A 27767-nucleotide genomic window follows, 5' to 3' on the forward strand; every position below is an offset into this window, starting at 1 on the left:
TGAAGGAAATTCCATGCAATTCCTCTTCTCCTCTTAAGCTGTACCTCAACAGGGTCTAACCAGGCTATGGGATCCCATACCCTGTCCAGAGGCCTGACAAAAAGTAGGCACTCTATAAATGTTTGTCAAATGAATTTCCGTAGGATTTCTGGCACAATTTATAATTTAGAAAGTGGTCTGTTCCTCAAATCAAGACTAAGAAACTTTCAGCCATCCATGTCACAAACTACAATTCCACTAGGTATAATTTTAATAGGTCCCAGATAATGGAACAAAGCCATCTTGATTGTACTTAGAATACAACCCATGCATAAACTTACACTGTAGCCCAACTTCACTTCCTATTCAGACTAACTGAAAAAAAAAAAAAAAAAAAAAACCACACAAAGTCTATATACTTTCTCCTCTCTTACCTGTAAATAGTTGGAGCAAAACAGTTGGTCAAGAAGAATCAATATGGGATACTGAGTCAGAAAATCTTCATGTACATCCAGCTCTATCATGACTGTATGCTCTTTGAACAAGATGGTCCACCCTAAAACACCTACTATTTCTCTTTACAAGGAAAAACTAAAGACACTTTCCATATCTTGTATCACTATAAGGCCTCAGTGAGGAAACACATGTGAAAATTGTTCTACCAACAGCAGTTTCTGGTGGTACCATTCCATGGGTTCTCCACTTTCAGCAGGTATAGACAAGATCCCTTCACTTCCCAAACACTTGCCTGCATGTCAATCAGTAGCACATTTGTGAGATGTCTGAAGAGAGTTAACATATAACCTGGACCTTGAAGGCTTTTTCTGCATCAGCCTTGATAAGATGTGTATTAACTTTGGGGTCCACCAAAATCATATGCCAAACAATTGATTCAACCCTCCTAAACAAGAAGTTTCTTTCTAGTAGATCAGGGCAAAGGGTAAGGCTTTGTGAATAAAGGATTTCCAAGAAATGACTAAAAGAGATATCACAAATCATCAGTGCAATATTTTATCAAAAAGTCTTTTTACCCCTCATTCCAACTAAGGTACTGTTTTTAATACATTCTTGAGTATAATTCACATATGTTCAAATTCACCCGTTCTAAGTGTATAATTCAATGACTTTTTTTGTTGTTATTAGGGGTTTTTTGTTGTTGTTTGTGCAAAGGGTTGAAGCAAGGAGCATTCTAACACTGAACCATATCCTGAGTAAACTAAAAAATGAATTATACTAATTCACTGAGTTTTGGACCCATCACCAAAATTTAATTTTAGAGCACTTCCATTACCCTAAACATTCCCTCTGAGCCTCTTTGCATTCAATCCTCATAGACAACTACTGATTTGCTTTCTTTCTCTATAAATTTGCCTTTTCTGGACTTTACATGTAAATGTATATACTCTTTTGAATTTGGCATAATGAATTTTAGGCTTAGCCACATTGTAGTATATATCAGTAGTTCATTTCTTCTTACTGCTGAAGAGCATTCTATTATATGAGTATTCCACATTTTGTTTATCATTTAACCAGCTAATGGACATCTGGATTGTTTCTAGGCTTGGGCTATTATGAATAATGCTACTATGAACATTTGCATGCAGTCTTTGGTAGATATATGTTTTTATCTCTTGGATAGAAGTGAAACAACCAGAGCATATAGCAAGTTTATGTTTAACTACCAAACTGATTTCCATAATGATTGTACCATGTGAGATTCCTATAGCAACATACAAGATTTCCATTTGCTACACATACAAACACTTTATGGTTTTTTTTGACTCAATCATTCCAAAATGTACAGTGGATGTTTTCATGATTTTATGACTAATGGTATTGAACACTTTTAAATGTGAGGAAAGGTCTGTTAAAGTCTTTTGCCCTATGGTTTAAAATTTTTTAAACATATTTATTGTGATGCAATATACTTAAAAGTTACCATTTTAAACTTTTTTTCTTCTTCTTTTTCTTTTTTACTCTGAGACACTGTCTGGTTACATTGCCCCAGGGCAGAGGTGGGGGGTTCCTCAAACCCCTAAGCTCAAGTGATTCCCCCGGCCTCTGCCCACCAAGTAGCTAGCACTACAAAGTGCACCACAATGCCCAGTTTAATCATCTTAATCATTTTTAAGTGTAGAACTCAGTAGTGTTGAAGTCACAATGTTGTGCAACAATTACCACTGTCCATTTTCAGAACTTTTTCATAACCCTAAACAAATACTCTGTACCTATTAAACACTACCTATTCTCCACATCCTCTATTTCATTTTGTCTATATAATTTTGGCTCTTTGTAGACTCATACAATAATTTTCATCCACTTGTAAAGCTTGAGTTATCTTACCAAGTTGTTAAGAATCCTTTATATTCAACTCCTTTATTGTGTTTGATTTGCAAATATTTTCCCTCAATCTTTAAGCTTATGTTTTCATTTACTTTTTAAAAATACCTTTATATTATTATTATTTTTTTAATGTGGTGCTGAGGATCAAACCCAGGGCCTCACATGTTAGGCGAGCGCTCTACTGCTGAGCCACAATACCAGCCCTGTTTTCATCTTCTTTAAAGATGTCTTTTGAAGTGTAAGTTTTATATTTACATGTTGGCACTTTATCAATTTTTTTCCTTTATGACTGTGTGCCATTAATGTCATGTGTAAGAAGTCTTTGTCTCTTCCAAAATCACAAAACTATTGTTTGGTACAATTTGTAGTTTTAGAACTTATATTGGGGGCAGGGGGTGTAGCTCAGTGGTAAACTGCTCTCCTGGCAGGCATGAGGCCCTGGGTTCAATCTCCAGCACCACACACACACACAAAAAGTCATATATTAAGGGGTATTATGCACTTTGAGTTAATGTTTGTTTCTACTATAAAGGGCCTGAGTTTTATTTTTAGGATTTTTTTAAGTATATATCCCATTTTCCCCAGAATCACATTTCATTTTTGTTTTATATTATTTAGTTTTTGCAGTACTAAGGACTGAACCCAGAGGTACTCTACCACTGAATTACATCCCCATTCCTTTTTGAGACAGGGTCTTGATAAGCTACTGAGGCTGGACTCAAACTAAGGATCCTTCTGCCTTAGTCTCCCAACTAGCTAGGATTACAGGACTGTATAACAGTGCCCAGCTCTCCCAGCACCATCTGTTGAAAAAAAAAATTATCATCTCTCTATTGAATTGTCTTGGAAATTTTGTCAAAATTCAACTTACCATAAAAATAAAAGATATACTACCATTACTATTTCAAACTGGGTACTGTGGCACATTCCTGTAATCCTAGTGACTCAGGAGGATGAGGTAGGATGGCAAGTTCAAGGTCAGCAACTTAGAGAGATCCTGTCTCAAAAGATAAAAAGGACTGGGGATGGGGACTGGAGTTGTGGCTCAGTGGTAGAGCACTCATTTATTAGCACGTGCAAAGCCCTGGGTTCAATCCTCAGCACCACAAAAAAATAAATAAAATAAAGGCATCGTGTCCAGCAACAACTAAAAAAAATATTAAAAAAAAAAAAAAGGACTGGGGATGTAGCTCAGTGGTAAAGTGCCTTTGGGCTCAATCCCTGTAGCCCCCCCCCAAAAAAAAAGCACTACTGAATTCTCAATTCAATTCCATTGCCTACTCTAACAGCAGTATCACCTGTCTTGATTTTTGTGTCTCTTATTTTTCAAACTCCATAATGTGATTTCCTTGAACTTTGTTCTTTTTCAAAACTGTACTGTTTTAAGTCCTTTTCAATTCGATAAAAACATTAAAATTAATTTGTCAACTTCTAAAAAAATTAGCTAGAATTTTTTTATGGAGACTGCACTGAATGAATATATCAATTTGGAGAAAATTACCAACTTAATAATACTTAAAACTTTTAATCCATAAACACAGAATTTTCTGCATTTAATTAAATCTTTTAAATTTCTCTTAGTAGTATTTCATAGCTGTATAAATCTTATACTGATTTTGTTAATTTCTAAGTATTTTATTCTTTGGATACAAGCATGAATGGAATTGTTTCATTACATTTGTTCTTGGATTGCTGCTAGTATATAAATATATAATTGATATTTGTATTTATCTAGTATCCTGTGACTTGATCAGTCCCAATTTTTGTTTTTGTGGATTCTTTAGGATTATATATAGAATTATTCATCAAATAAAGACAATTTTAATTATTTCTTTACAATTCGGATTCCTTTTTCTCCCTTATTGCACTAGCTAGAACTTCCGGTATAATGTTTAAAGACTTGGTAGGAATTGCCATTTTTTCCCACCTTATTCTCAGTCTTAGGGAGAAAATATTCAGTATTTTGTCGTTAAATATGCTAGTTGTAGGCTTTTCGTAGATACTCTATCAGGTAGAAGGTGCCTTTTATTTCTAGTTGGCTGAGAAGTTTAATCATGGATCACCAGTGTTGGATTTTGCCAAATGTTTGTCTGTGTAGATGATTACATTTTTTTAACCTTTATTAATAAAGCAAACCACGACCTGTGGGCCAATTATCTATTATGGATGTTTTTTCGGGGATGGGGGCAGTGTTTGTTATGGTGCTAGGGACTGAACCCAGGGCTTCACATATGCTAGGCAAGTGCTCTAACACTGAGTCACATTCCAAGCCCAAACTATCTTATTTTCATAAATACAGTTTTTCTGGAATATGGCCACATCGATTTTTTTTTACATATGGTAGTAAACAAACAGGGCTGAGTAGGCATACTAGGCAAGCATTACTCCACTGAGCCACACACCCAATCCCATATCTTATATTTTAAGGTAACATCTGTTGACAATTGGTATATTACATTAATTTTTATGTGTTAATTCAAGCTTGCACTCCTGAAATATGTTTTAAGTAATCAATATATATTTGGTATATAATCCATTATATATTTATCATGTTGCTGAATTTGGTTTGCTAATATTTTCTTAAACATTTTCTGCCTGAATTTATAAGGGATATGTTACACTCATTAAATGAGCTGAAAAGTGTTCCCTTTTCTTCTATTTTCTTAATGAGTTTGTGAAAGGTTACTATTATTGCTTCTTTTAAATGTTTGATAGAATTCATCAATGAATCCACCTGGGACTTGGCTTCCATTTCTAGAAAATTTAATTCATTTTTATGACTGTTCCTATTTTCTATTTCCTCCATCACTTTTGATAATCTTTCTTTCTAGGAATTTGTCCATTTCATATGTTGTCTAACTTGTTAAAATAAAGTTGTTCATGACATCCCCTTGACTGTAGTCCTTTTAAATTTCTATGGGGCAATAGTGACCTCTTTTACTCCTGATTTTTATAACCTGTCCTTTTTACTGTCGTGGTCAGTGTAGGTAGGGGGTTGGTTGTTAATTTCTTTGATCTTTTTAGAGAAACAACTTCTAGTTTTGTTAACATTCTCTAAACTATTGTTTTTGTGCCATCTATTTCACTGCTTTCTACTACAGGAAATTATAAAAGCAGTATGGGAGGCATCAATCTTCTAAGCAAAGCTTTAGCTACATTTCATATATCTGTTGACTTTTCATTTAATTAAAAATGTTTTAAAATTTGCCTTGGAATTTCTGCTTTGATCCTAAGTTGTGAATGTGCTATTTAATTTCCAATATCTGGGAATATCATAGATTTCTGTTAAAAATCTCTAATGCCATTGTGGTCACAGAATATACCCTGTATGGTTTTGCTCTGAAAATAATTAAGACTTATTTTATGACCTACATTTTTTTTCCCCTTGCCTTTTATTTTTTTTCCTGAGGGCGGGGGTGGCCGTGCTAGAGATCATACCCAAGTCCTTGAGCATTGTAGGCAAGTTCACTACCACTGAGCTATGTCCTTAGCCTGTCAGAACACTCTTAAAGACTGTCCCATGTAACCTGAACATGTATTCTGCATACAGTACTGAACACAAGTGTCAAATTGTTTGATAGTGCTGATGAAGTATTTTATATTTTTGTTAATTTTCTGTGTAATTACTGTATCATTAAGAGTGGGACAGTGAAATTTTCAAATATTATTGTTAAATTGGCTATTTCTCCTTTAATTTCTATCAGTTTTTGCTTTGTGTATTTTGGTGGACTCTTGTTATTATGAAAAGTTCGTCTCTAGTAATGTTTCTTATCTTAAGCTCTAATATTAATAAAGCCACTCCAGCTCTCCTGTGGTTACTATTTGCACAATCTCACTCTACTCACCTTTTCAATTTCAATCATGTCTTTGAAAATAAGGTATGTCTATTATTGACAGTCTAAATTTGGATTTCTGCCCAGGCTAACAGAATAGTGTATCCATTCACTTTTTTTTTTTTTTTTAAGATGTTGCCTCATACATGCTAGGCAAGCACTCTACTACTGAGCCACAATCCCAGCCTTCATCAATTCACATTTAACATAATTATTGATATGCAGGACTTATATATGCCATTTTCTGGCTTTGTTCCAATATTTTTAAGCCTCTCTTTCTCCTCTACTATTTCCTTTTGTGCAAAATATTTTTAGTATTCCATTTTAATCCCTTTGAGATTTCTTTACTACATGTTTTTTCATTTACAACATGCATTTCACCTATGACAATCTACTTTTAACTTAATTCTAGGAAATATAGAAACTTTCTCCAATGTCTCCTGTCTCCCTCCCTTTCTATTATTCTCACATAGAAGATATAAACTCAAGAAGGCAGTGTTATAATCCTTGCTTTATACAATTTTATATCTTCTTTTGAAAATAAAAGAGAAAACAGATTTATATATACCACATATTTACTATTTCTAGTGTTCCTCATTTCTTCTCATGGACTTGAGTTAATCTGATATGACTTCCTTTTATCCTGAAGAATTTCCTTTAAGGAAATTAAGGCAAGTCCACTAATACAGTCTTTTTATATGAGAATGTTTGTGCTCTTTTTTTGAATAGTTTTGCTGCATACAGAATTCTTGGTTGATAAATTTTTCTTTTCATACCAGATTCCATTATTTTGGATGAGAAGTCAACACAAATTCTATCACTGTTTCTGATACATAATGAATTTTTTCTTGCTACATTCAAGGTCTTCTGTTTGTGCTGTCTTCCAACAATTTGAAGCTTATCTTATTTAGAGTTTCTCAAGTTTCTTGGATCTATAGATTAATGTTTATCATCAAATTCAGGGGCCATTATTTCTTCTTACATGTTTCTACCTCTTTCTCTCATTCATCTCCTATGATTCTCATTACACATATACTTGATGTTATCACACAGATCTCACATAAAATCTGTTCTTTTTCATCAATCATTTTTCTCTGTTCTTTATATTTGATAATCTGGATTGACAAATCTACTACAAGTTCAACCATTCTTTCCTGTGTCAATTCAAATCTGCTGCTGGTTCCTCCTTAGTTTCTCATTTATGTTTCAACTTCAGAACTTCCATTGTGTTCTTTCTTAATAATTTCTCTATTGAATCATCAATAAAACTTCCTTTTTTCTTTTTTTCTTGGTACTTGTAATTGAACCCAGGGGGCACTTTACCACTGAGCTATATCCCCAGCCCTTTTTACTTTTAATTTTTTGTTTGTTTTAAGAGACGGTCTCACTAAGTTTCCCAGGCTGGCCTCAAGCTTGTAATCCTCCTGCCTCAGCCTCCAGGGTAGCTAGGATTAAAGGTATGTGCCACACTCTACTAACAAAACACTCTGGTGTTTCTACTAAACCTGGCTGTCACAAAATGGGTAGCAAGTTGCCAAGATCCTTCTGTGAATACACACATAAAATCAATGCGAAATATTACAGTTCTCAGAACTCCACTATCACTATAGAGGGAATTAGTAGTAGTTTTCAATTGCTAGGAAAGAATAAGAGAAGACAGATTTATATATACCACATATTTACTAAGATTTTATAATCTTCACTTATATTCATTCAGCAGCAGCATTTTCAATTTACTTTGATACATGTTGTGTATGATGAAAGGGATTGCATCAACACTTTCCTTATTTTATAATTTTCCAGGAACTAGATGGTGACAGGTATATGTCATGTTTCAAATATGAACTTCATATATGAACTTCAGTTGCCAAGTTACATACATCATTGTTACTACAAATGTATTTGTAGATAATAGTTTATTACTAATGAGTTATTTTCAATTACAAATCAGGACCATGCCAGTTAAGTAGGTAATGAGATCATTAATATGCCAAAGTCAGCATCACTGTCATACTAAAAAAACACCAGGCCTCAATGTCGTACCTCACACTGCTTGCAGTCTAGTTGTCTTTCCTCTTCTTCATTACCTCAGATTAGCATTAGAAACTCATGTTATCCCTTTCTTTTACTTGTCACAGCCCCATAAATCCTACCCATAGCTTCCTGGAACCTCACATCTTCTTCCTCTACCATTATCTTAATTCTTTATCCAGGAAAATCTTTTTTCTCCCACTTCCATTTTTATAAGAAAATTCCACATCTGAGACTACACATTCATAAATGGACTCCAAAAGAATGGAGGCTAAGATCCAGGGAATATGATGGGGCCATTAATACCTCTTCCTGCAGTCTCCTGTAATCCTCCTGCCTCAGCCTCCAGGGTAGATAGGATTAAAGATGTGTGCCACACTCAGTAAATGACTCTTGGAAAAAACATGTCCTTCTCTGCTCTATCACCTTACCCTTCCATCTTGCCTCTCCCTTACTCAAATATTCAGAGAAAAGTGACTAGATATCTACTGAGTAAGCCAAGATTTTGACATTTGAGAGGCAAAAGAAAAAAGATGGCAAAATGGATTCCCATGTATTTTTACATGCTCTTAGAATGAAATAAAGGTATAACTTCATTCTCTCAAATTTTGAAGGCTAGAAGTACTACTTTACAGAAAATTTTGTTTTTTGTTCTGCTTAATTTTGAGTTTTCCAAATATTGTCTTCTGCTTTTTTTCAGTCCAAGTCCTCACTCTTTGCTCTTCAGTTAGGCCCTGTTGCCACCTAGTGGATTCTAAGTGGGAATACACACCAATGCACCAACTTCTCATCTTTTTGCTTACAGAACAAACCACCGGATGGGACTTCAAATTTAAAGTAGAAGGAAAGCTTACATCTATCTAGAAATACACTTGGGTGGTTTAAGATTATACAAAAAAAAAAAAAAAAACTAATGCAGATTTAGACAAGAGGAAATGTACCTAAAATAACAAGTCAAAGAAAAATCTTGGAGACAGTGTGGCAGTGAGGTTAAGACATAGGCTTTGGCTTTTAGGAACATGATCATAAAAATCCATAATAAAACACTATTAAATTGAATTCAGTAAGATATGAAAATTATAATATAGCATGACTAGATGATTATAAATAAAGCTGGTTCAACTTTCAAAATTCAATTAGTATAATTCACATTAACAATCAAAATATCAAGATGCAGGAATATCAAAAGTTGAAAAGTTTTATAAATATTCATGATAAAAGCTCTCAAGCTGATAAAGAGCATCTATAACTGGATACAGGTGTAGCTCAATATCAGAGCACTTGCCTGGCATGTATGAGGCCCCTGATTCAATCCCCAGTATGGGGGGGTGTGGGGAAGAGCATTTAAAAAAAAAAAAAAAACTTATTTACAAAGCTACAGTAATTGATACATGTAATACTGACATAAAGTCAATGGAACAGAGAGCCAGGGAAGAAACACTCATATATATGGACAAATGATTGGGCAAGGGGTTGAGGGCTGGGGGTTGCTGGGAGTTTTAACCCACAGCCTTGCACATGCTGAGCCAGGCCAAATGAATTTTGACAATGTTTCCTTATTCAATGAGGAAAGAACAATCTTCCTAACATAAATCTAGTAAAACTATATTCCATGTAAAAGAATGAAGTTGAACCTTACCTTATACCACAAGCTAAAATTAGTTCCACATCAAAGACTTAAAATACAAAAGCCCAAACTATAAAACTTAAAAAAAAAAAAAGTTCCATGGCATTGGATTTGGCAATGGTTTCTTGGCTATGATACAAAAAGCACAGGTAGCAAAAGAAAAAAAAATAATTGTACATCAAACAAAAACACTCCAGGGCTAGGCTCAGTAGTAGAATACGTTGCTTAACATGCAGGAGGCCCCGAGTTTGATCTCCAACACAAAAAACAAACAAAACAAGAAAAAATTTAAACTCCTGTGGATCAAACATAACCAACAAGACAAAACTACAACCTGTAGGATGGGAAAAAATATTTGTAAATCATATATCTGATAGATAAGGGGTTAATAACCAGAAATACTGAAAGAACACCCCCCTAGGGAATCTAATTTTAAAAACAGACAAAAAACTAGATTGACATTTCTCCAAACAAGATATACAAATGGTCAATAAGCACATGAAAAGATCAACATCATTAATCATTAAAATGTACATCAAGGGACTGGGGTTGTGGCTCAAGTGGTATCGAGCTGCCCTGGGACTGGGGATGTGGCTCAAGTGGTATCGAGCTGCCCTGGCATGCGCGGGGCACTGGGTTCGATCCTCAGCACCACATAAAAATAAATAAAGATATTGTGTCCACCTAAAACAAAAAAAATAAATATTTTTTTAAAAATGTACATCAAAAACACAGAAAGTATTGATAAGGATGTGGAGAAACTAATACACTTGGGCACTACTGGTAGGAATATAAAAATGGTGAAGCTAGCAGGTAAACAGTATAGCACTTCCTCAAAAATTGAAAATAGAATTACTACATGGTCCAGCAAGTCTACTTCTGGGTCTAGACCCAAAAGAATTTATAGTAAGGACTCAAAAGAGTTACATCCATGTAAACCCATGTTCAGAGCAGGATTATTCATAACAGCCAAAAGTTGGAAGAAACACAAAGTGTCCATCAATGATGGGTGAATGAATAAACAAAATGGGGTATATATAGATGATATTATTATTCAGCCTTAAAAATTCAATTCTAACAATACTGATATACAATACTGATAAACCTTGAAGACATTATGCTAACTGAAGTAAGCACAAAGGACAAATACTACATTACTGTATTTATATGGGATACCCAGAGTAGTCAAATTCATAGAGGCAGAAAACAAAAACTTGCTACAAAGCTATAGTAATCAAAACAGTGGTTCTGACATAATAACAGACATATAAGCCAATGAGTTAGGGAGCCTAGGCAAAAGCCCTCACATATATGGACATTTATTTTTATTTGTACATTTGACAAACCTGAGGGGAATGGGTATTTACAATTCTTTTTAGATGAACCCAATGCCTTTATTTTATTTATTTTTATGTGGTACTGAGGATCGAATCCAGTATCTCATGTGTGCTAGGAAATGCCCTACCACTGAGCTAAACCCCCAGCCCAGGTATTTACTATTAATGGGTACCAAGTTACAGTTTTGCAAGATGAGAAGAATTGTGTGTATGGACATTGGTGATGACTGCACAATTTATATGAATGTATTCAATGCCACAGAACTGCACACTTGAAAATAGTTAACATGGTATAAATGTTATGTGTATTTTACCAGTTTTAAAAATAAAAGAAAACCCTATAGAGTTAACATCATACTTAATAGTGAAATTGAATTCTTTCCCCTCAAGATTAAGAACAAGGCAAGAATGTCATTCTCATCACTTCTATAAACCACTGTACTGGAAATCTTAGCCAATGCAATAAAGTAGGAAAAATAAAAGTCATAAACATCAAAAAGGAAGACATAAAACTGTCTTTATTCACAGAAGTACACATCGCAAGATATACAAGTCCCAATGAGTTTATTTCTTAAAAGTTAGAAGAGCTAGTAAACAAATTTAACAATGTCATAGGATATAAACTCAACACACAAAAACCAATAGCATTTCTATACACTAGAAAAAAACAGTTGGAAAATAAATGTTAAAAACAATATGATTTATTGTAGTATTAAAAAACAAAATAGGGATAAGTTTAAAGGAAGATATACAAGATCTCAACACTAAACTTTTTAAAACATTAGTGAGAAAAAATAAAGACGACCTAAATAAGTAGAAAAATAGAGGAAAAACTCACTGCTATTAAGATGAAAATTCTTACCCAAATTGATAGAGTCAATGTTATTCAATCAAAAACTTAGCAAGCTGTTTTGTATTTAAAAAAAAATGTTAAGCTGATTCTAAACTTATATGGAAACAAAAGAAAAAGAACAAAAAGAAGAAAAGCTAGGTCAAAATGCTTTGAAAACAAGAATGGAGTTAGAAGACTAACACTATCTGATTTCAAGATTATAAAGAAGCTACAGTAAGCAACTCAAAATGGTATTTGTAAGAAGATAAAAAGATTAATGAAAGAGATATAATGTCTATTTAAGTAGACTCAAATTACTTTCAACAAAAGCATCAAAATATTAAGACAGTCTTTATTTTTATTCACACAAAAAAGATTTTGATGTTTTTTTAATATTTATTTTTTAGTTGTAGGTGGACACAATATTTTTATTTCATTTTTATGTGGTATTGAGAATTGAACGCAATGCCTCAACAAGTGCTAGGCAAGCGCTCTACCACTGAGCCACAACCCCAGCCCCAAAATTTTGATTTCTATTTAATAAGACAAAAAAAATTAATTTAAGATAGATTAGTGTAAACTCTAAAACCATAAAATTTCTGGAAGAAACATAGAATATCTTTGCAACCTCAGGTTAGGCCAAGATTTCTTAGGAAAGACACAGAAAACATTAATCATAAGCTGGATTTCATAAAACCCTAACTGTTCAGCTCACTATAAAACATGTTAAAAGGAAAGCCACAGATTAATAGAAAATATTCACAATACACATCTCTGATGATGGACTTGTATCCAGAATAAAAACACCTAGAACTCAATAAATGAATTCTAAAAAACACAATTTTTTAATGGTCAAAAACTTGGAAAGACACCAAAAAGATAATATATGAATAACCAGTAAATACATTAAAAAGTGACCAACACAATTAATCACTGAGGAAATGAAAATTAAAACCACATCAATCCCTTTATAAAAATGCTCACTAAAATTACTAAAATTAAAAACACTAACAACACCAGATGCTTGCAAATATCTGCAACTGGAACTCATACACTATTGGAACTGTAAAATGTGTAAACATTTTGGAAAACTGTTTGACAATTTCACAAAAAGGTTTACATACAACTAGGTGCACTCCAGAGGATAAAACAGAAGAATCACCAAGTTTGCGGTCAGTCTCATTAATTTAGGGAGGCACTAAGCAATTTACCAAGACTCTGTCTTAAAACAAAAAGGGCTGAGGGTGTAGCTTAGTGTCAAAGCACTCCTGGATTCAATCCCCAAAACAAGAAAAAAAAAAAAAAAAAACACCTATCATGTTACCAAACAATCCTTAAAGTATGTCCAAGAGAAATAAAAATATACATCCATAAAAATCTTGTACAAAAATTTTATAACCAATTTATTTGTAGTAGCTGAAAAGTAGAAACAGCCCAGATATAAACAGATGAACAGATAAATTGTGACACAGTCAATGGAATACCACACAACAGTTAAAAAAAAAAAACTATTAATACCCCTGCATCACGGATTAAGTCTCAAAAATAAAAGCACAAAAGAGCAAGTGTTGTTTGATTCTATGCATGTAACATTTTAGAACAGGCAAAACCAATCTAACATGACAAAAATCAGAACTTTTTACTTTTTGGCTTAGAGAGTTGGGGGTCAACTTGGAAAAAACATAATGGAATTTTCTGAAGGGGTGTAAATGTTCTTACCTCGATCGAATGTGGATTACAAGGTACACACATTTGTGAAAATTGATTTAATTTTATACTTTAGATCTGTGTTTCATTGTTTGTAAATCTATACCTCAACTTTAAAAAAAAAAAAAAAGATAAAAAGGACCCAGGCTTTGGGATCACACAGAGTTCAGCTCTGCCACTTACCAGCTGTGTGACCTTGGCCAAGTGTTAAACTGTCAGTTTCCTCATCTGTAAAATGGAGAAAACAAGAGAATAACCTCACAGAGCTGCCAGGAAGGGTAAATGAGATGTTTTAATAATGTAAGCATACAGTAAACGATTATTAAATGTTAACAAAAGCTACAAATTTCTGTTCTCTATTTAAGTGAAGAAAAAAGATGCAGGGATGACTATAGCAGCTAAATGCTGGGTATTCATATATATTATCTTATTTGTTTTTTAAAACAACCCCTAACAGAGATTATTACTGTTTTAGGGATGAAAAAATAGAGGTTGCTATGGTTACTCAGCAAAGAAGCAGTTATACCAGGATGCAAACTTTCACTCATGTTTTTCCACTGTCCCACACACCAGGTATTCCAGTGGGGTCACAATCCAGTAGAGTTACTTTCAGCAATTAACTCTGTAACTGTCAGGACAGCCAAATTCATATAAGAAGTTACTGAGAAGCCCCCTTCATTCTTGACAGTACTATCTCAATCCTCCTGGCTTAGCAAATCTGATGGCTTGATTGGTAAGTGGAAGAGGTAGAGCTTCAAAAAGAAGCCTAAAATGCTACTCTAGGCTTACACTCTGTTCTTGGATTTCAAGATACTTTCTGCTACTTGAGGGCATTGATATCCATTCCTTAGAGCAACTTCATAAGAGAACTCTGTGCTGGGTGTAGTGGCACATGCCTGTAATCCTTGACTCTGGAGACTGAGGCAATGGAGACTGAGACAGGAGGATGGAGAGTTCAAAGCCAGCCTCAGCAATTTAGCAAGGCCCTAAGCAACTTAGTGAGACCCTGTCTCAAAATGAAAAATAGAAAGGGCTGAGGATGAGGCTCAATAGTAAAGCACTCCTGGGTTCAATCCTCAGTACAAGGAAAAAAAAAAGATAACTCTGATTGTGAAACCTGCACTCTAAGAAGCTAGAGCCTAGCTCAATTTGGCAGAGAGAAGTGCCTTGAAAACTTGGCACATGAAATGAGAATTAAAGGTTTTTAAAAAATATGTATTTTTCTTAATAATTCTTTTTTTAAAATGAAATCACAAAGATAGTGAGTTTCCCTGTAATCCCATTTTTCTAAAGATACCACTGTTAACGGTTCAGCATATCCTCTTCCAGACTAAAACTTGTCCTCCACACTATTTAATTACTCCCCTATTTAACTTTTGAGTTGTTTCCAAATATTTTTACTACTATAAATGCTGAAAGAAGTATCTGTTGAATATAACTACCATTTCTTTAGGATTAATTTCTAGAATAAACTGCTAAATTTGTAATTTTAAATTTTTTATTTTTAAATTTTAAACTGTTAACTGCAAAAGAACATGCACAATATCAGTTTTGATAGATATTATTAGATTACACTTATAAGAGTTTCCATTTTCCTAAACTCTCATCAGCCCTAAAATTTTTCCTTCTTTAACATAGGTGTTATAAACTTAAATGTCTGTGGACAACTAGCAGGAAACTTCAGGATGCCACATGAGTCTGTGACAAACCTGAGAGTGCATGCTTATCTAAAGAGGACAGACATTACACCACTCTGTTTCAGCAATGGATTCCACATAGAAATCCAAGCTCAATATTAGATATCCAATTTATCAAGAAAACCAGAAATCTAAATTTTTATAAAATCCCTGCAAGTTTTGACAACTAACATGCTTTCATTTAAATATCCTGGGATGGGGATGTGTGATAGTTTAATAGGGGAGTAATTAAATAGCGTGGAGGACAAGTTTTGGTCTGGAAGAGGATATGCTGACTATTAAGCTCAGTGGTAGTGTGCTTGCCTTGCACATGTAAGGCATTGGGTTCAATCTTCAGCACCACATAAATAAATAAAATAAAGGTATTGTGTCCAACAACTAAAATAAAAATCTAAGATAAAAACTAAAAATAAACATCCTGCAAGTGAGACAAAAATCTATCTATAGGGCAGACCATACTCAGCATGTTGAATTTTGTGCTGACAGAAGAAAAGGTTATAACACCATATTCTCATTTTGAATCTTAATATTCTATAGTTTATCTTTTCCTATGTTTACCAAAAAGTATGTTCAATTTTGGTTCACAGTGACTATTAACAATCTTCCAAGAAAGAAGTTTACCTTTTCTTTCATATTCATTTACAAAACTACCTCAGGTACAGACGCTGCAGTGTACCCAGAAAAATCATGTAAAGACTAACCTATGAGGGGTAAGGTATAACTCAGTGGTAGAGCACTTGCCTGGTATGAATGAGGCCATGAATTTGATCCCCTAGAAACTTAAAGGGGGAAAAAAATTCATAAGGACTACGTTGCTGTACTCTCAGCTTACTTAGAGCACCACAAGATTTTTTTAAGAAAATGCTGATTTATAAAACTATGCATAATTTGGAAAAGGGTAGCTTTGATCTAGGGTATCCTTCCACTACTGATATATTTGCCCAATACAAGAAATTTTCAATCTAAGCGACCAATTTCAGCTTTTTTGTTTATGAAATAAAGGTTTATAAGACTCTCTGATCTCTCTCTTTTCTGCTCCCACAGAAAAAACAACTGCTACAACCTATCTAGCATTAGAGTTTCTTTTCATTCCTTCTTAGTCATCCATTACAAATCTCCAGTCTTAGATGTTCAAGCATTCCCTGCACCCACCAGAGATAGTGGCAGACATCCATGACTATCCAAGGACCCAACAACCGCCTTTGAATACAACTATCTTTCCATCAATTGTAAACAAGTGCTGAACTCTTGGCTCTATACAGAGTCCCTACCAAGTCAGTATAAACTCTGAAATAGGGGCAGAGGTTAAGGGGATGAGAGTTCAGCTCAAGCTCTGGGTCTCATACTGCCCCCACCCTGTTCAAAAGAATCCTTATCAGAGGGGAACTCCCCAGCAAAGGACACATTCAGGAGACTTGATCTAGCAACAATGCAGCAGATTCAGGTGAAGTTTTAGAACCAGACTACTGAATTGTTATGAATGCTATGGAGAAAGGGAGACAGAAAGAGGAGAAATAAGGCATATTTGTGAATTTATCTTCAGGAAAGAATCTGTCTGATAACTGATGAAATAATACTGTACCTGAGCTACAAAAGATATTTCTTTGGGATCTATTGCATAGTGAATTATTCCACTTCATATCCCAAATCATCCTAATATATGCAAAAGATGCCTAAATGATATTTTTGGGGGGCAGAGGCACTAGGGATTAAACTAAGGGGTGCTTAACCAATGAGCTACAGACCCACACTTTTTCATTTTTGGAGACAGAGCCTAAGTTGCTGAGGCTGGCTTAGAACTTGAGATCCTCTTGCTTCAGTCTCCCAAGTCACTGAGATTACAGGCTTATGCCACCATGTCTGACTCAAATATTACTTTGAAAATAAAATAACCTAAATTATTCTTCTGTACATAAAAGCCCCACTATATGGGGCTGGGGTTGTGGCTTAGCTGTAGAGTGCTCACCCAGAACATGCAAGGCACTGGGTTCGAGCCTCAGCACCACATAAAAATAAATAAATAAAATACTAGTTTTTAAAAAATATAAAAGCCCTACTATATATATTAGAAATCATTATACTGCCTTAAAGTCTTTCACCATTGGCATCTGAGATTTGTCACAATCAACAAGAGAACTACAGACATTTAAAAACCTGTTTAGGCCTCACAACTCTCATCTGGTAAAATAGTGTCTTTTTTCTTTTTCTTTTTAAATATTTTTAGTTGTGGATGGACACAATACCTTTTATTTATTTATATGTGGTACTGAGACTCAAACCCAGTGCCTCACACTTGCTAGTTAAGTGCTCCACCACTGAGTCACAACCTCAGCCCAGGATAGTGTCTTTTTAAACAGGTTTTATGAGCGCTTAATGAAGAAATTCATGTTAAGTATTATATGTGTAATACTTTTACTACTCTGTAGCAAAAGCCATATCAACTTTTGTGTTGTCCTTCCTGACTAAACCAGTCCCTTGAGGGTAGGAACAGCAGTTTGGCATACAAATTAGGGAGGGAAAAAATAACAGTAACTGTGTTAAATGGACAGGTACTAAAAAACTGAACCTGAAATTAGATAGCTTCTTAGGTATTAACCCTTCTCACAACTACTGAACATATGCAAAGTACCTGGCACATAAATTCTACCCAATAAATGGTAATTCCCTTTCCCTCTTTGATATCTAACATTCAGTCTTAAGTTCATTCTCTACAACAATACTTGAACCTACATGAACTACTTGCTGAAGCCAAAAATTGTAGCAGTTTGATAACTATGAATACACCCAATAGGAGATGGAACAGAATTCAGGAATTCTAGCTAGTACCTATGGGTACACTATACTTGAATGTATGGATACAAAAGAATCTCCTTGGGATCCCAACATACTTGACAGTTGAATGCAAAGTGAGCAAGTTGGTGGTGACAGGCTATCTTAATATGAGCCTGTTTTGTTGTTGTTGTTTTGTTTTGTTTTTAAAATTTTACTCATTTATTCCACTATCAGGATCCTTGCTTGGTACAGCAAAAAAGGGCAATGATTAAACTTTCAAGTCTCTCTTTTCTTTGGCAGTGCTGGGGATTGAACCCAGGGCCTCGCACATGCTAGGCAATCACTCTATCACTAAATTACATCCCCACATGTCTTTCAAAAGGCTTATTTATCTAGGTTCTTTATTAGAATATATTTTGCTTTTTAAAGTCTGGATCAGCAAGAATCCCAAATATATAGTGTTTTTTTAAATGGTAACAGTCAGATTTTTAATTGTACAAATCCTTTCCTCAGCATACTTCTATTACACTTTGCTATTAACCAAAGAGAAAATACATAATCTGAGTACTTCTTTTAAATATGCAGTGATCCATGCCTGTGTCAGTGAACTGGGAGGCTAAAGCAGGAGGATTGAAAGTTCAAGAGCAGCCTCAGCAACTTAGCAGGACCCTGTCTCAAAATAAAAAAGAGCTGAGGATGTAGCTCAGTGGTAAAGCATCCTAGGTTTAATCCCCAGAATGAATGGATGAATAAATAAATAAGCAAGCCAGCTGGCCAGCCAAGTAGAGAGTAACTTCTTTAATCTCCTAAAGATAAAATGAGTTTGCAGATGGGCATCTGGAAGGTTATCTGCCACTAGTTGGAAGCCAAACCCTGTAACAACTAACCAGATACTAAAGAAAAACCTTCGCCAAAATGGTTAAAAGTGCACGGGCTCTGTTCCTATGACTGAACTATTTACTTGAAACAGTAATTTATACCTGCCGATAACTGGAATACAGACTAGTTTAACTGAATAAAATGCAGTTACAATAGCCCATTACTACAGACTGAGAATTTCAACACTATACTACATAGCTTAGAATAGCATATGCTTAATAGTCTTTACCATTTGCCAAGAATTGTTCCAAACCCTTTACATATATTACTTCATTTAATCCATACTAAAGCCCTAATAAAATAGAAATAAACTTTTACTGTCCTCATTTTATGGATAAAAAAACAAGACACAGAGAAATTAAATAACATAACCAAGAATGCAGAGTTAATAAATATTAAAGCCACATTGAATCCAAGCAATCTTGAGCCATAGTTCATGATCCTAATTCAGAAGTTTTTGCTTATATAAAAAGCTAAAGCACTCATTTGAAATGCAGGAGAAAAACTCTGAAACAAACTGTTCACTATGGCATTATATATAATGTCCGAAAAAGGAGAAACAATTTAAATATCCAAAAATGGAAAATGGTAAGTACATCATGGTAAAGCTATTCAGTTTCAATGAAAAATTATCCTGCCATTAAAAATATTTGTGAAAAAAAAGTTTCAAGACTTCAGACAATGGTCTCCTAAGTGGAAAAACAAACAGGATACAAAACTGCATTTACAGTATGATTCTTAATTATGAAAAAGATGAGCTCAGATACAAACTGGAAGGACATACTGTCAGATGAGAAATACTGGTTACCTCTAGGTGGTGGGATTAAGGATGCTTACATTTTACTTTTAGTGTTTCCAGAAAGAACATATATTATTCTACAAAGGCAATTACTTTCCTTTAATTAAACTGCACTAAAATCCTCAACCAGTTGGCAAAAGAACAGTTAAAAAGATCCTAGCTAACTTCAAGTGGTTGCTTTCCTTAGGATAGTATCCTGTAAACATCAGACAACTTAACACATTTCAAAAAGAATGTTCATCTTTAACTTTGGAAGTTGAACTAAAATAAGACTTTTCAATTTTGTCCAGTGTCTACTCTCTGTGTAATCATTTTAGGATATTGCAAGAAGAGAAATAGATTTCATTGCACACAAGTAAAAAAAAATTAGGGAATAACTTTGCTGATATATATAATAAAACAAAAGTTTGACTAGAGACTAGAAAGACAGCTGTTGCTAATCCAACTATTTACCCTTTGACCTTCTATCTGCCCAATAAGTGAACAGTACCAATTGTTTCCCTGTATTATGTGCTGTTTACAATCCCTGAGAGAGGCATGAAAGGAATTAATAATTTAGCCTAAAAAGCTGACAGTCTTTATTGGGGAGCCCCTTTTCTGTGGAACAGAAATCAGAACAGGAGCTGTTGTGAAGTCACAGGTCGATTTACTGTTCCTGTTTTATAGCTTAATTGGCCTCCAAACATAAATCAATTATTTCTCCTGTTTTAAGTAACAATGACTTCTATTCTTTAACTTCCCTTGTATCAAGTCAGTCCTTGTTCTCTTGAGTTTTACAACTACACGGTAAACATGATGGCTGAGGAAAAAACTGGGGGAGCAAGCCAGACTGGGGGTTATTTGGAAACAGAAGCACAGAAAGGTTATGCTGTTTTGAACTTCTCTTGACCTCTGACTGCCCTTGTCCCTAGCTTATGCTAATGGACACGGTGTATAGGGACATTTCTTGTAGAAATGAACTTAGCCTGAACCTGTGCCATAACATTGGACTCCAGGAAGCCCAGGAATCATAGGAAAGCAGCCAGAGTGTGAACAGCTGCCCATATTCCAAACATAGCTTTCCATCTGCTCAACTACAGAAAAGGTTTTAAAAAAAAAAAATTATACACACACACACACACACACACCACTTGAATTGGACCAATTTAGTACTTGTTTCAACACATACAACGTGTTATCCCAAATCTCCATGTATAACCACTGCCAAGCACAACTGGAAATCAGCAGCAAAAATATTTCCTATTACAAAATAGGCAAGGGTGAACAGGCTTCCCTACCAGGAATTTGGAAAGGGGGTAGAAAATGAGGCTCCAAATTCCAAAAATACAACAACAACAAAAAAATCCGTATTATTCTCAATTTAATGTGCGAAAGTCATGAGGTATTAGCAAATGTTATTCCTTCCCAGTCCAAATCTACAGAACTTGCAGTATCTAAAACCATAATCAATTTAATACAACATACACACTCCATTTCAGTTTTGAGGCTTCCTGTAACTTCACAAGGTAAGCATGTCAGGCTAGGCACAGTGGCAGGTGCCTGTAATCTTAACAGCTCAGGAGGCTGAGGCAAGAGGATCACGAGATCAAAGCCAACCTGAGCAATTTAGCGAGGCCTTAAGCAACTCAGTGAGACCCGGTCTGTAAATAAAATAAATATTAAAACGGGCTGGGGATGTGGCTCAGAGTTTGTTAAGCACATCTGGGTTCAATCCCTGGTACCCCTCACCCCCGTGAAAAATGCATGCCTAATTGTACCCCAAGACAATAAAATTTTATTTTTGCCTATTTATTGTTAATAAGATCTTTATGTATTTCTTCAAAGAGAAAGAATAAAAATACTAACTTCACCAAGATAAAAACTTAAGAATTACTGATAATACCACCCATATACACTAAATACTTTTTTAAAGTGATACTTTTGGTGACTTTCATTCTAAATTGATATATAAAATTATATCCTTCTCATGGAATGGAGAGGTCTATAAATCAGCATATTTAGCTGGGAATTGTAAACAGAAATGTTAAATGAACCAAAAAAAAAATGCTTGGGCTCAGAAAGCAGAATAATTCAACAATAATCTTTATGAGATCAAGGATCTTTCCCAAAAAATAGCAGGAGCTACTTTCAGTTGCTCCTAGGTGCATAAAATGAAAATAAATTTGGGTACTATGTCCTAAATTCAAGGTTTGAAAAGTCTCTTCTCAAATATTTCATAAGACTGTCAAAAGATGAGGGCAGGAGCTCATCATTTGTACAACCCTTGAGCCTAGAATGGGGCCTGAAGCAAAGAGAACACACAATGTTTAATAAAATGAATTTTCAGTTTATTTAGTATGTTTTATATATGATTTTCTGAAATATCACATAGTATCTCAACATCCTTCCTAGCACTCAAAAATTCTTCTAGGAAAGGACAATGACTCAAGAAAATAACTGAATTTACCTTTTCCTCCTCCTATTAAGGCTATTCGAAAGAGAAGGACAGAAAGAAAGTAATGTATTTACCCACATTTACTGGCATACTGGGGATATATGACCTATTACAGAACTAATACTGAGCTAGGCACCATGACACATGCCTATATTTTCCAGCTTCTTGGGAGGCTGAGGCAGAAAGAACACAAATTCAAGGCCAGCCTAGGCAACTTATCAAGATCCTATCTCAAAATAAATTTAAAAGGGCTTGGAATGTAACTCAGTTGTAAAATGCTTACATAGCATGTGTGAAGGTTCACTAGGTTCAATCCCCAGTACTGTCCCCTCACCAAAAAAATTTAAAAAATAAGGATTCTGAACTTTATGACTTCCAAAAAGACAAATTTTGTTTCCTGTTGTTTGATACGTACCATAGGCCTTATTTTGTTTCAGAATAGTTGAACAAATATGGATATTTATACTACAAAGGTACATGGGAAAATATGAAAAGTCCATATACTCTCAGAGTTGGTATAGCCAGGATGGTATAAGGTCCACTTTATCACTTACCTTAAGAGCAGACTGGTGACAAATGACCCCATTACCTTTAAAAAGTTCTAGCACCAGAAATAACTCTAGACATCTCATGAAGTCTTACTCTAAATCATCATTTAACCTTTTCTCATATAGCAAAATATCCATACACAGTGGATTTGCTCGTGTTTATTTCTAACAATTATATACCATATCCCAGAACTACCAAAATACTGTGTGGTACATTTTGGTAGCATGAAAAACACAAATGATTATCTTTGATCATCATTTAATTAGATCTTGAAATGGTAACTCTTAAACCTGAAGAATGTAGATGCAAATGCTTTACAAATTAAACTGGTACAAAGTTATCAATTATAAATTTTTAAATGACAAATAATCTTTCTTTGAAATAAACTGTGAAAACTAGTCAATATTTTAGAAAAGAGATGAGTTGTGATATATGGTTGAGATGTGCACATAAGAATGCATACATTTTTGTTGTTGTTGCCAGTGTCATAGGAGGATGAGGAACAGAACAAGGAGATTAGTGTTAAGTAGAAACTTGAAGCAAACCAACTTTCTATGAAATGAATAGATCCTAGCTATCAAACAATATATGGATAGCCAGGATCTATTCATTTCATAGAAAGCATTGTGTTGTGTCCAACTACACCTAAAATAAATAATAAATATTTTTAAAATATATATATGGAAAAGAAAAGTCATCATTAGAAAATACAGAATGTCATTCCCATAATTACAAATTAAGAGCCAAACTATAGAAGGTTTATCAATGACATATTAAGTTATACATTTAAAAGCATACACACACATCCTTTCCTTACCAACAAACATTGGGTAACAATTGGAACTTACTAGTGCCTGGATCAAGCTCTGACAACTCATCCTGACAGAAACCTAAAGAGAAAGAACAGGAAAAAAAGATTATGATTCGTGAATTATTGTAAGCTAACTTCAAATATGAACTATTATCAAAGTGGGGGGGAAATTCAGAATGGAGAAAACAGCACTTACTACACAGTTGCAAGGAGGATTAGGGAAATAGCAATATAAAATGCTAAGCACAACTTATCACACAGTAGGAGCTCAATAAGCAGTAGCACAAGTAATTATGAGTAAGCATGCCAATGTCTGTTAGAATAAAAACACATAGGAAAATTACACTTCATTTCAGACCTGTAATGTTCTACTTAAAAAAAAAAAAAATTCTTTCCCAAAGAAAGAAATAAGAGCTTCTAACAAATATCAAACAAAACAATTTTATTTAAAATTTTCACAGATGCTGAAAATTTGACCCATTTATACACATGGAAGCAATTCTTCCATAGTAAGTGCACTGTTTAAGCTAGAGGTATATCTGAGTGGCAAAGAATGAGGCATCCTGGACAGCGTATGGAAGGCCTGAAAAAGGAGACTGAATGTGAAACTCCACAAAGTTCTAAAGCTGCTGAGAACAGCTGAGAAGCCTGGGAAAGCTCATCTCAGAGCCATTTTAAAGTCTCTCTGCATACAAATAATGGAAATTTGAAGATCCCTGGAGAGATTCCAGGTATCAGTCCACTCAGGCTGCTATAACAAAATACTATAAACTAGACTGGGTTAATGACGTCATGACAGGATCCCTGTCCCAGGTCCTGCCTTTATAATTTGAAAAGCCGGCTCAGTACAAAATGAAAACATGGTGCCTATCATCTATAGATTTATTCAGGAACTGGAGATGTACCTCAATAGTAGAGTACATGACTGAATTCAATCTCAGCACTTAAAAAAAAAAAAAAGAGGGAACTGGGGTTGTAGCTCAGTGGTAGAGTGCTTGCCTAGCACGTGTGAGACACTGGGTTCAATCCTCAGTATCACATAAAAATAAATAAACAAAGGCATTGTGTCCATCTACAACCAAAATTAAAAAAAAAAAAAGAATTTCAATTTATGTATTCAAGTTTGGGAAGGATAAACATTCGGACACAGCACCTGGTAATGAGGAAATAACTAACTCATCATTTACACGTTCACTGAATACTCAATATCCTGCCAGAATTAAAACAGAGAATACTCATTCTCCTAATCCATAACTGACCTAAAAACAGAGTGATATCACGGGAAGGTATGAAAGGACAATGGGAAAGACAGATACCACCCCCAACAGATTAACTCCAGTCACTTTTAGTTATATGACCTGAGGCAAGTCACTGCCTACTATGGGCCTCAGATTATAGACATTAAATAAAACATCTATGTCATAGTAATTTTTTTCTTTCATTTTTTTGTGGTGCTGGGCATTGAACCCTTGTGGATGTAAGATAAGCACCCTACCAACTAAGCTACCTCCCCAACCCTAAATAAAACATCTATATTAGAAATATCAACAAAGGACAAAGCTTAATGTTCCTTCTGAAGCATTCTGAACTCAAAGCAACTAGACTGATCATAAAGAGAAGGTAACTCAAAAACAAAAAAAATACTAATAATGCTCATTATTGATAATAATGACATCTATTGCTTTAATCTGCCTAGCAATCATTCCCTCCTTCTGTTAATGGCACCCTAATTTTTCTTTGGAGACTTCCACTCCCACGTCCATATGACTGACCCTATCCTTCCTATAAACTGGGATTGACAACAGCAGCTATCTCATATGGGTATTAAAAGGATTAAATGAGATAGTGCATGTAAAGACTTTGCACAGTACTTACAGAGCTCAACATATGTGAGCTACTGCTAACTAATTCCTAGGGATCCATTCAATTTGATGCTGTGACTGTGGGGACAAAGTGTTCATCATAAAAGGGCAACTACTGAGCCATTCATGACATTGAATGGAACCCTAATAATGTCACCTTAGGTAACCACTCTAATCCTTAAAACCTGTTTTTATATTTTCAGCTTTAAAACTATTTGATGTGATGATTCAAGATGTTTGCTACTCCCTGAGGAAAGGTCTCTATATTTTACCTGAAATAAATTTCTTCAAGAGTCACAAAATGTTCTAATTATGGAACTCGGTAACTGATGTCCACATTTCCACCATCTCATCCTGAGATAATCAGCTAAGAATATCTCTGATTTTTATAGAAAACAACATAATTCTACCTACAAACCACACATTTCTAAATCAGTGCAATGGGCAGATTTGGTTACCAATCCCAAGCAGAATCTACCCAGACTTCAGCAACCAGATCTAGCTAGCAAAATTCTTTTGTTTGTTCCTAAAAGGATGCAAACCACTGCTAGACATAATCCCAAATGGACTTCTTCAGGTAGGTTCAATTCAAAGGCAAAAAGTATCAATTATTCAGTAGAAAGCAGACACCTAATCCCAATAAGCATATAAAATATCCCCCCAATGCCATCTGCTTCACAGAATACACTACATTAAACATATTAGAAAATATTATCACAAATCCATGGTCTCTAGCTGGGACCCTAAATTGCTTTCCAACAAGAAACACAAATATATTCCTAAAATATCATGAATTCATTGTACACACAAGATATCTGAAGTTACAGTGTGATTTGCCACTGTTTAATTAACCACCCTAAGCCTACCTCCTGAAATGGGGATGAAAAATAGCCATCATGTTTATCTGCTATGATTTGGTGAGTATATGTAAGTGATCAATGAATGCATTGAAGTTAAGGAACCCTCTTTAATACAAGAGAAGGTTCAATTGACAAGTTTCTCCTAATAGGCATCTGACAAAAAGACCAATGACTCCTTAGACTGTGACTGGCTACAGTGACAGATTAGAGTCACCGATTTTTTTTTTTTTAACTACAAAACTACTTAGGAGAAACAGTTAAAACTTTTGAGTAACTTTTTCCAAATGTAAACAAATAAAGGCTATGGGTCATGACCATCAACAAATTCAGGCCTAAAACAATAGCTAAACTATGCTTTATAATGTATCTTAAAAATTGAAGTCAATGTTAACTCAAGGAATGTTTTATATGTATTCATTTATTAATTACCACAGTACTGGGCATTGAACCCAGGGATGCTCTACTTCTTGAGTTACATTCAGTCCTTTTCAAGTTTTATTTTGGAGCAGGGAGTCCATCCTCCTATCTCAATCTCCCAAAATTGCTGGGATTACAAGCATGCACCATCACAACCAGAAGGAACGTTTTGATTTATTCTGACTAGAGGAAGGTGGTATAGGACAAATGAGCATTGGATCCTAGTTACTCAGTATATTTTGAAATTGAGCAGTCCACAGTGAGAGTTAGGGTGAGACCCTTAAAAGATAAATTCTATAATTCTATTCAAACACACATTACACACACACACACACACACACACACACACACACACACACACACATATTATAGTTGAGACAGGAGGATTGCAAATTCAATGCCAGCCTCAGCAACTTAGAAAAGCCCTAAACAACTTAATGAGACTAGGTCTCAAGATAAAGGGCTGGTGATATAAGTGTGTGTGTGTGTGTGTGTGTGTGTGTGTGTGTCCGTCCCCTTCATAATCTGCCTACCATTTCAACTTTATTTCTTGCTTTTCACCACATCCCAAACAACAGTGTACACTCTATCCATAATGAAGTACACTGAGGCTCCCTGAATTCAGTATGTTCTTCAGCATCCATTCCTTTGCACATGCTATCTTCTCCAACTAAACCCACCTCTAATCACCACTCTAAGATCAGACTCAGATCAGGTCTCCTCAGTCTTGCCCCTGCTATACACAGTTTGGGTTAGGCCTCATAGAAACAGTAAATTAGAACTTAGCTTTTCTAAAGGGAGGGAAAACTGGTTTCAAGATCATAGAAACATTAAAATAATCTACAAGTTTGAAATTTAAATATTTTAATTAAATGCAAGATAGAATATTTCACCCAAACCACTGCAATTCAAGTTTTATATTGTTTTTTAAATATTTTTTAGTTATACATGGACACAATATCTTTATTTTATTTATTTTTATGTGGTGCTAAGAATCA

General features: G+C 34.7%; 1 protein-coding gene and 1 long non-coding RNA gene across 8 annotated transcripts in view; one reads left to right on the top strand and one right to left on the bottom strand.

The window, feature by feature from the left end:
* Nr6a1 (nuclear receptor subfamily 6 group A member 1) overlaps nucleotides 1–27767 on the bottom strand; it is a 229022-nt gene that overhangs the window by 157768 nt on the left and 43487 nt on the right. For 4 of the 6 annotated variants that reach the window (XM_040286303.2, XM_078048187.1, XM_040286302.2 and 1 more), the window contains exons 2-3: nucleotides 23668–23709; nucleotides 13873–13917 (exon numbers count right to left, since the gene is read on the bottom strand). In XM_040286303.2, the coding sequence (XP_040142237.1) occupies nucleotides 13873–13917; nucleotides 23668–23709 (87 nt within the window). The remainder of the gene's footprint in view (nucleotides 1–13872; nucleotides 13918–23667; nucleotides 23710–27767) is intronic. The other 2 variants (XM_021723529.3, XM_078048188.1) reach the window with 1 other exon arrangement.
* LOC110597741 (uncharacterized) overlaps nucleotides 1–27767 on the top strand; it is an 83901-nt gene that overhangs the window by 39765 nt on the left and 16369 nt on the right. The gene's annotated exons all lie outside the window — the stretch shown is intronic.

Source organism: Ictidomys tridecemlineatus, chromosome 4, assembly GCF_052094955.1.
Source record: "Ictidomys tridecemlineatus isolate mIctTri1 chromosome 4, mIctTri1.hap1, whole genome shotgun sequence".
Classification (NCBI taxonomy): domain Eukaryota; kingdom Metazoa; phylum Chordata; class Mammalia; order Rodentia; family Sciuridae; genus Ictidomys; species Ictidomys tridecemlineatus.